The sequence below is a fragment of the Sinocyclocheilus anshuiensis genome, unplaced genomic scaffold (genome assembly GCF_001515605.1).
Source record: "Sinocyclocheilus anshuiensis isolate Anshui unplaced genomic scaffold, SAMN03320099.WGS_v1.1 scaffold914, whole genome shotgun sequence".
Classification (NCBI taxonomy): Eukaryota; Metazoa; Chordata; class Actinopteri; order Cypriniformes; family Cyprinidae; genus Sinocyclocheilus; species Sinocyclocheilus anshuiensis.
Window position 1 is genome coordinate 1,762,753 of NW_015539870.1, and position 9,418 is coordinate 1,772,170.

The 9,418-nt window shown below is 38.6% G+C and overlaps 2 protein-coding genes across 3 annotated transcripts in view; both read left to right on the forward strand.

Annotated features, from left to right (window-relative positions):
* LOC107685083 (unconventional myosin-Ic-like) overlaps nt 1-2,733 on the forward strand; it is a 42,385-nt gene extending 39,652 nt beyond the window's left edge. The window contains exons 27-31 of the mRNA XM_016481552.1: nt 35-170; nt 463-533; nt 627-724; nt 864-963; nt 1,055-2,733. Coding sequence (XP_016337038.1) covers nt 35-170; nt 463-533; nt 627-724; nt 864-963; nt 1,055-1,081 — 432 coding nt within the window. The 3' untranslated portion in view covers nt 1,082-2,733. The remainder of the gene's footprint in view (nt 1-34; nt 171-462; nt 534-626; nt 725-863; nt 964-1,054) is intronic.
* Nucleotides 2,734-2,746: 13 nt separating this feature from the next.
* Nucleotides 2,747-7,783, forward strand: LOC107685081 (protein NLRC3-like). 2 transcript variants are annotated; one of them, XM_016481546.1, is made up of 8 exons: nt 2,747-3,449; nt 3,993-5,867; nt 6,109-6,531; nt 6,644-6,730; nt 6,952-7,035; nt 7,125-7,208; nt 7,294-7,377; nt 7,468-7,783. In XM_016481546.1, exons 2-8 carry the CDS (start codon nt 4,048-4,050, stop codon nt 7,559-7,561), a joined length of 2,676 nt encoding a protein of 891 aa, XP_016337032.1. In that variant the 5' UTR covers nt 2,747-3,449; nt 3,993-4,047; the 3' UTR covers nt 7,562-7,783. The 2 variants fall into 2 exon arrangements, with proteins under 2 accessions (XP_016337032.1, XP_016337034.1); XM_016481548.1 differs by having other exon boundaries at nt 3,427-3,449; nt 3,998-5,867.
* The last annotated feature ends 1,635 nt before the right edge of the window (nt 7,784-9,418 follow it).

Consider the following 9,418-nt stretch of genomic DNA (forward strand, 5'->3'; position numbering starts at 1 on the left):
TGATTCTGCTAATATAATCCATCCTTCCCCACAGTATGCTGTTCCAGTGACTAAATATGATAGAAAAGGATACAAAGCACGCAACCGACAACTCATGCTCATGGCAGACAGTGCCATCATTGTGGAGGAGGCCAAGCTCAAACAGCGTATCGACTACAGCTCACTGAAAGGTGAGAAGAAGGATGGAGAATGACACAGCTTAAACTGTTTTTACACTTAGTATGATTACGTTCATACCAGTTGTAAGGCACACCATTCGCATGAAATGAACCAGAGACTGCATTTTCAAGCAGACTTGAATGCTTTATTCAGAATTTTGTTCAAACCCAGTTTGAAAAGTCACTTTTTCCTCAAATTCAGACATTCGTGCCAAAAGCTCTAGTGGGAAAACACCCATTGAAAAAAAAGTGAATCACAACAAAGTAAAAAGTGACACACTGACCACTTCTGTTTTATCTGTAGGGATTTCTGTCAGCTCTCTGAGTGATGGCATGTTTGTTCTCCATGTTGCTTGTGAAGACAATAAGCAGAAAGTAAGTCTGGAGATCAGTTATTTGCTTTTAATTTCCTTAAGCGCTAAACCAACTGCTTTCAGAGTGAATATATGAACTGTATTGGTGTCACAGGGTGACGTGGTGCTTCAGAGTGAGCATGTCATTGAGACGTTAACCAAAGTGGCCATCTGCGCCGACAAGATGAACAGCATTAACATTAACCAAGGAAGGTCAGTGGTAGACACAAAATTATTCTTTTTTAAAATAAAGCTTAAGTTTCAAGGCAGACTTTTGTAAATCTCAGAATTTCGTTTATGAAATTATTATACTTTTATTAATAAAAACTATTGCTTTCCCTTGCATGGACAGTATAAAGTTCAATGTGGCACAAGGAAAAGAAGGGATCATAGATTTTACATCTGGCTCAGAGTTGCTGATAGCCAAGGCTAAGAATGGACACCTTTCTGTGGTGAGCATTGATGATGAAATAAACTTGAATGGATGTTTATCAAGATTGTTTTTTTCTCACTGAAATAACGAACCTATTTTTAATTTCTCAGACTGCCCCTCGCCTCAACTCAAGATGATGGACGAGTCATGATCAAGTACTTCCTGCATTCTCACAGGATCTTCCAGATATGCTCCTTATTTCATCAATCACATGACTAAAGGCGGAGCTTCTCTCTGCCAATCAGACGCCAGCCAGCTGCACCAAAAGGCTCTGCTTTAAGTTGTGAAAATCCAGCAAACTTATTTATGTTTTGGGGGATTAATACTGTTATATGCATATTATGATTTTATGTCAAAGCCAAGAAATAACAATATATATGTGCATTTTCCTGCACTCTTGTCTTTATCTAGCTTATTTGGGAAATTTTGATTTGTTAGAGAAGGTGACCTCAGCCATGCTAATGAGGTAAATCAGGGTTCATAATGAGTAGTTATTAGCTTCGGTTCTATGTTCACCCGTGGTTTACTTTTACTTTTCCATGGATTCTGCAATCCAAACCTACTCAGAACCAATACACTTTTGCATTCATAGGAAAGATATTAATTACTTTTTGCATAGAGAAGATGACTTTGAGATGTTCACTTGAACGGTTAAACCTGTTCTACAAACTATTTGTGCAACATAATTTTGCTCACAAGTTATTAATATTAGCTGACGTGTTAAAAAGGAGGACAAACTTTTACAGAGCGTACGCCAAGTGCATTGAGGGTGCGTGCCATGTATGAAAAGCTACCAAAAGAAATCTTAATGTTGATGGAAAGAATCTGCAAGCTATGTCTGGTGATAGCAACTATGCTTGAAAACCAGCCCCGTTTTTTATATCATGATTCATTCATTATTCTTTACCCACTTTAAGGGCTCAATCTGAGTTTGGAGATCAGTAAATATTTATTTTCTCAGTCCTAAATCTGTGCCTCAAAATGATAGGGTTAGAAAGTATCTTTGATACGATAAGTGATCCTGCAAAAATTAAAAGAAATCCAGTAATGGACAAAAGAGTGATTTTTGAGAGTGGCCTTTCCTCCCACACTCCAGTGGTGAATCGCTCAGGCTTTGTGCTCCTAATGCACTGGACACAATAATCTGTCATATTAATGCCATTTCCCACGTTAGCACTACTCTAAGCTCACTGTAAAGCATGTGAGATAAGTTAGCCATAAGAGTAGGGTAAGTTGTATGTTATCTACAAAAAATATGTAACTTGGCTTGTTTATTTCTCTGAGGCAGGTTTGTGTAGATAAAAGGTAACAAAGCACCACTAAATGTTGGCAGCCCAAATGTAAATGTTATTTTAGAAACTAAAAAGTGGAAATTTGGCATACCCTTTGCACTGTTGGATTTCGGGCACCTAAAACTCTTGATAGCACAATTGTTTGATATTGCCCTGATGTCGTGACCGTCAAAGGAGAATGATCAGAGAAACATTGAGCATGTGCCTATCGTAGCTGTTGTCATAGTTGAGGATGCTTAAAAGAAAACACTGAAAGGAAACACATTAATTGGTGGTGTATGCATAAGTGCCGCATGTAATGTATTTAGAACAAATATCTATTTTTGACATTTATAAAAAATAAAAAATACCCCAATATTGTCCGCACAAACTGTTGGCCCCCAAGTTAAGATAATTCAAACTTGTGATTTTGTTTTATATATTTGTGTAAAATACCTGGAAGAAATCTCTCATTTTGAAGCAAACTGACAATGTATTTGAGCATATTAAAGCTGATTAAAAAAAAAGCATTGCCATGTCAGATCTGTATTTTTCATAGCATGTATGGGAATGGGTATTTGTGCTCGCATTATTTAAGGTAAGTCACAACTTCCCTTATCTTTTTTCCTTATGATCTAGTGGAAATGTAATTTTGCATTTAATAGAAGCAGTAATGCTATTAGCAAATTATCAAGCTTTGGTACCATGATCCAGGAAAGAAAAGAAAGGGAATGTGAGAAAGAGAGACTGATGGTGCCAATGTGATGTCACTGGCAAGTGATATTTGTTCACTTTTTTTTTTTTTTTTTTAATAGAGCCTGTACGATAAACTGCTGGAGTTGAATTAGGCTACTTAGAATTGAGTGATTTCATTCATTAGTGTACACAGTGGTAAACAGAAACCAGCCACATAAAATAAATAAGACTAATTCGGAGAAGTGCACGAGTGACTCTGACTTGGGCGGAGATCCTTCAACTTCTTCTATTCTGCTATTACACAATATATCATGTGACTTTTTCATATTTCATATTTTAGACACCCAAAATGTTTTACTCTAGCGATGAATATGTGTGTAATTTAGTAGTAGCCTACACATAATCCACAGAGTTTCGGATTTGACAAGATATGAGTTGTTCATAATAGGCTTACTGTATCGCACAGGATAGTTTCACTTTCAGCAGCTATTAAATCCATGAGAATCTACGGAAGTGTGGGAATAATGCGTGTGACCCTGTAAGTTCGTTTATTATATGAAAGCATTTCGCTTTGTTTTTTCGCTGTGCTTATTCGGAACTGTTAATATATCCATTAGATGTACATGATTTATATAGGAATTTTAATGGGGGTAGATTTTTAAAGGAATTTCTGATCGTTTTCCGGGTGTGAAGTATTCATGCGAATCTTTGTTAACCAACTGTCATCTGCATTTGTCAGTACATTTTAAACAAATGTTTTGTGATTATATTTGTGATTGAAGTTATATTCATATACATTTTATTCAAATACATTTCAATTAATCAATCATGTTCGTTGTTGATTTGTCCGACCGATCTAAACAGAAAATGCTCCATGAGCGCACTGTTGCCATAGTCACCTCCTCAAACGCCACTTAGCCAAAGTCCCTTTAATTATTCTATAGTCTTTGACTTGGCCTATTTGGGAGCTTGTGACTTTTATGGTTTGTGAAACATTGTTTCTGAATAGGCCTATTTATATGTAAAAAGAATAAAGTTTTGACTTTTTACACATTTTGTTTTGACTTCCTTTGGGGGCAAGGTTAGGCTTTAATTAGGGGCCCCCAAACCCCCCATAATCGGGAACTTTTAAAGTGATGGATGTTGGACCCTGTAGCACAGAGATTCAACAGCGTCGCGTGGAGCTGGTGGAGAACTACAGCGAACACCTGACAGGCCTTCTGGATGTGCTGTTTAATGTGGGGGCAGTGACCGAGGAGGACCTCAGTCTTATTAGAGGTTCAGCTACTCGAGGTGAGCGAGAATGTATGCGAGTTCTGCTGGATGTGCTACATGGGAGAGGAGAAGAATCATGCAGGGCTTTTCTTTACATACTACCAAGTGTTCAAGATGAGACCGCCAAACTAGGACAGGCCAACAGGCAAGAGCATCTCAAAAAACACAAGGACATATTGGCCAGACAGCATGGCCTGGTGGACTATCTCAGCATCAGAGGACAGACTTTGGGACAGGTTGAGACCGGGTGCTGGACTGATATCTCCTTCTCAAGACAAGCTGGTTATGCATCGTCTTCTCAATGCCGACATGAGTCAACAGGAGTTGGGGACGCTTTCAGGACACGAGCGGATGAGATCTGCATTTTCATGGACGTGTTTGAGAATCTGCTGTGCAGCCCATCGAGTGGTGTGAACATGCTGTCAGGAGTTGCTGGAAGTGGGAAAACCACGGTTGTGAGACGCCTAGTGCGAGAGTGGGCTGCAGAAACCAACTTGTCTAAGATTGTCCTATCTCTGTCCTTTCGTGAGTTGAACCTCATAACTCAAGAGCAGTGCTTGCAGGACCTGCTCTCGGATCACTACATCCATCTGAAACCTTTCCTGCATGAGTTACTGAACTCAAACCCAACCCAGTTTTTACTCATCTTAGATGGTCTGGATGAGTTCTGCTACCCTCTTAATTTCGAACTCACTCCCAAGTGTTCAGATCCTGAGCGGGTGCAACCTATACAATCCATTGTGGTGAACTTAATCAAAGGAAATCTGCTTCCAGGAGTGTCCATTTTCCTAACTTCCAGACCTCACGCAGTCTCCAAAGTTCCTCCAGTTCTGGTCAGCCAGTTTTACAGTCTGCTCGGTTTCTCTGTAGCTCAGCAGAAGCAGTATTTTGAGCAGAACTGCAGTTCTCCTGAGGCTGCCGATGCAGTGTGGGCTTCGGTGTCGTCCCATACGCCCCTTCTCCTCATGTGCCACATTCCTGCATTCTGTTGGATCGTGTCCACCGCCTTGCATGATGGCAGCTCCTGCCTTTGTCCTGATTCTGTAAGTGCCAAGCCAGGAGAAAAAGAAGGCCTTGGGGAAACCAACCAACCAAACTCTTCATTGGGATCTTCTGAGGAGAACTCAAAACCAGTCACAATCTCTGAAATCTACTGCTGCTTTGTTAAATCCATCTTGCTATTCCATGTGCAAGGGCGTACCGAGGGCTCCCATCACACCAGGCTTCAGCACGCCCCTCACGTCCTCGGTGAAATGCAGCCTATACTCAAAAGCCTGGGAGCTATGGCCTTCAAAGGCCTCCTGGAGAGACGGTTCATCTTTGAAAGCTCTGATTTGAACTCTTTTAATCTGGACAGCACCAAACTCTCACAGGTGTTCCTCTCTGAGATACTTAAAGAGGATCGAGCATCTCTCACCTTTGAAAAGGGCTTTCATTTTATCCACACCAGCGTGCAGGAGTTTCTTGCTGCCCTGTACTATGTTCTCCAGTCACTCTCAGGATCAGATCCATTTTCAGGCCTCAAACAGAGCACAGGCCGCTACCTTCAATCTGCATTTAAGCAAATGGCATCAGCTGTTAACAAATTCAGCAGACCGCAGCGTCTCTTCTGCAGACGTATTAAGAAGGCCCTTCACTGTGGTGAACGACATCTGTCTGGACACATGGATCTTTTCTGCAGGTACCTTTTAAAACTGCTGTCATATTAAATGCATTTCATTAGCAGGTCAATGATGTGACACTCATCTTTTGTTTGTCTTTTTATTCAAAAATACGTAAAAAATGCAATTCACACTTACAGAGTATTGAATGCAAATCTTCAATAGAAATATCATATAAATTGTAAAGGTTAGTTCAGGTTGTAAAATTTGGATTTACAATGACTCCATTTCATAACTGACCAGTTATTTCCGCTTATCCAGGTTTGTATGTGGCCTGCTGGTTCCTAGAACACGTCTCATCCTAAATGGATTTTTCCCTGATGGGCCCAAGATGCATCTGCTCCGTTGCCAGCCCTCTCCAGACCCGACTCCACCTTTCCTCCTCCATCTGTTACACTCCCAACTCCAGAGCACCACCCTCAGCCCAGAGAGGCAGGTCAATGTTTGTCACTGTCTATATGAGGCCCAGGACCCTGGTTTGTCACAGCGGCTACAGAGTTGGATGAAAGTTCTTTCACGTCAGGCCTCAGATCAGTCCGATTCGGTAAACAGGGACTGGAGCGAGCTGGCTTTCCTGTTACAGCTCAGTCCAGATCTGCAGGTTTTAAATTTAGATGCTCAAGGACTCGATGCTCAAGGACTATACCAGCTCCTACCAGTCCTTCCTCTCTTCTCGACACTCAGGTAAATACTGTAATTGTAGGTATAAATGTTCAGAGGCAGATGTGAAGCCCTCAATGTTAAAAAATTTTTTGTGTGTGCTTTGTGATATTCATTGTGTGTTCTTTACATAAAGCCTGGGCCAGAATCCTCTTGGTTCAGAGGGAGCATCTGTGTTATCCCTTGTTCTGAGAAACCCAGATTGTCGTATTCAGAGGCTGTGGTAAGTGAAATAAATAAATGCAATTTTTATTTAAATAAAGTCATTTAAAATATATAAAGTAAATAAAAATGTAAAATAAAAATATATAAAATAAATAAAATCGACATCACAAATACTATATACAATAAAATATTTAATAAATACTTCAATGCATAAATAAATAAAAGAAAATAGTCATGCTGCAAGCGCAAATTTATTATGGCTGTGTATGTTCAATATAGGGTGGTTGCGACAGGGCTTGGCTGTGAAGGCCTGAAGATCCTCGTAGAAGCGCTGAAAGAAAATCGTACTGTGACTGATCTCAGGTGAACCGTGGGGAAAAAAAATATTGTTTTGGCTACAAATACAGATATTTTGCACTTGTCTTATGTTTGCAGTATCATTCTTTCATTAGAATGGCCATTAATAAAATTGGAGATGTCGGAGCTGGTTATCTTGCAGAATTGTTGAGGACGAATCGCACACTGACGGATATCAGGTAAAAGAGACTCCGACATTTCAGTCTCTCAAATCATTTACTCATCTTTAAAGTTCAATGTGTTTGAACATTCTGCATCGTATAGACTTCGTGACAACCTAGTGACAGACAAAGGAGCAGAAGTCCTCATGGCTGCCCTGAAAGAGAACACTACATTAGAGTATCTGTGGTAAGAAACATTTAGAGCTGATTTACTTCAGTTTATTTCCTCATGATTCTGTAACACAGATGCCACAAATATATTTTCTATTCATCGCAGGTTGTTTGACAACAAGTTTACCAAAGATGGCGTCAAGAAACTGAAAGAATTTGCAAAGACCAGACCAAACCTTGACATTAAAGTTTGCATCTGACCCACGACCAACAAACCAGTGGAGTAGATCCCTAAAACATAATTTGCATTGCCGAACTGGTTCATGACAAACATTTTCATTCACACATTTTATTCATACATTATTTTACATATTGGTACAATTGCTCTGATATAATACTTTTAATACATATTAGACTGTTAAATTAATAGCTCACCCAAAAATGAAAAATTGCTGAAAATGTACTAAACCCTCAGGCCATCCAAGATGTAGATGAGTTTGTTTCTTCATTGGAACAGATTTGGAGAAATTTAGCATTAAATCACTTGCTCACCAGTGGATCCTCTGCAGTGAATGGGTGCCGTCAGGATGAGAGCCCATCTTATAAAAATATCACAATAATCCACAAGTAATCCACTCGACTCCAGTCCATCAATTAACATCTTGTGAAACAAAAAGCAGCATGCTTGTAAGAAACAAATCCATCATTACGATGTGTTTTCACTAAAACAACTATTCCTTTAACCACTCAGGCTACTACTGCCCTCTGCTGGACTTTTAAGGAGCTGTCATTTGTATGCTACATTTGTACATTAATCAGCGGTAATATTTTCAGAACTGTCTTAGGATTCATAGACAGTTCTTTCTAAAGACACTGAATTGCATTTATTTATTTTGTGAAAGAACTGCTATCTTTTTTATTATAGAATCTTTACAGCTTTATCTTAAACCCACACAATCAGGTTTGACAGAAGCTGTATGTTACATTTTGGGGGCCCTAAAATGGCTTCTTAACACACATCTGTTCTTCTCCTACTTCTTTATAAATTATTGTCTTCTTTCTCTTTTCGGCTATATTGTATCAGACCAGTTTGACAATAATAAATGTGCCACAGTCACTGGTTTATTGCCCATTTTTGTGGGTGATTTTACATGCAGAGCTCAGGGCTGCCCTTAGAAACTTCATAAACAGAAGTAAAAATGTAAGTGTAAAATACACAAAATCAGAGTATTCTTTGGTTAGTAAATGCATTTATTTTAAAGATACCTTATGAAACCATTGCTAAAATCACAGTAGTGTATATTAGAAGCATTTTTAATCATACATACTGATAGATAGATAGATAGATAGATAGATAGATAGATAGATAGAGACAGACAGACAGATAGATAGATAGATAGATCTGTCAGACTATTTCTTTTTGAAACATTACACACCTGTCTTTCTGAAAGTTGCATAATATAGGTTCATGCATTGTTATATCATTAATTGTCATAACATCATGAAATATGAATGGTTATAACAAGTATTATTGCTTAGCAATGCTTACAATGCAAAGTACAAGTGTGATAGATAGAGACAGACAGACAGATAGATAGATAGATAGATCTGTCAGACTATTTCTTTTTGAAACATTACACACCTGTCTTTCTGAAAGTTGCATAATATAGGTTCATGCATTGTTATATCATTAATTGTCATAACATCATGAAATATGAATGGTTATAACAAGTATTATTGCTTAGCAATGCTTACAATGCAAAGTACAAGTGTTGTTATGCAATAATTAAAACAAGATGTACAAATAGATGTTCAATAAACATTATATGGATTCTCCAGATTCCAGTTTGCTTTGGTAATGGAGTCTGTGGTTTGTCATCACTTCAAAGTTCAAACCGTATTGCGTCAGAAGTATTATTCCATATATTGATGCCTGCTGCCTTGAATGTAAACGCTTACCATTCATGTACATTCTTACGTCTGTTGTGATAAGTTTATTGAGAAAAAAAAAAAAAAAAGGTGGAGGAGGTGCAAAAAAAAAGTTTCAACTGGTTCCGGAGGAATATTTAATATACTTAATCCCTCATAAAACAGCCATGTATATAGCTGCAATGTAG

What these genes read in the sequence shown, in the direction of transcription:
- LOC107685081 (XM_016481546.1), top strand. Translation starts at nt 4,048, where the DNA reads ATGGATGTTGGACCCTGTAGCACAGAGATTCAACAGCGTCGCGTGGAG. An exon ending in CCTCTCTTCTCGACACTCAG is followed by an intron (nt 6,532 to 6,643) that starts GTAAATACTGTA and finishes CTTTACATAAAG; the next exon opens with CCTGGGCCAGAATCCTCTTG. An exon ending in ACTACATTAGAGTATCTGTG is followed by an intron (nt 7,378 to 7,467) that starts GTAAGAAACATT and finishes TATTCATCGCAG; the next exon opens with GTTGTTTGACAACAAGTTTA.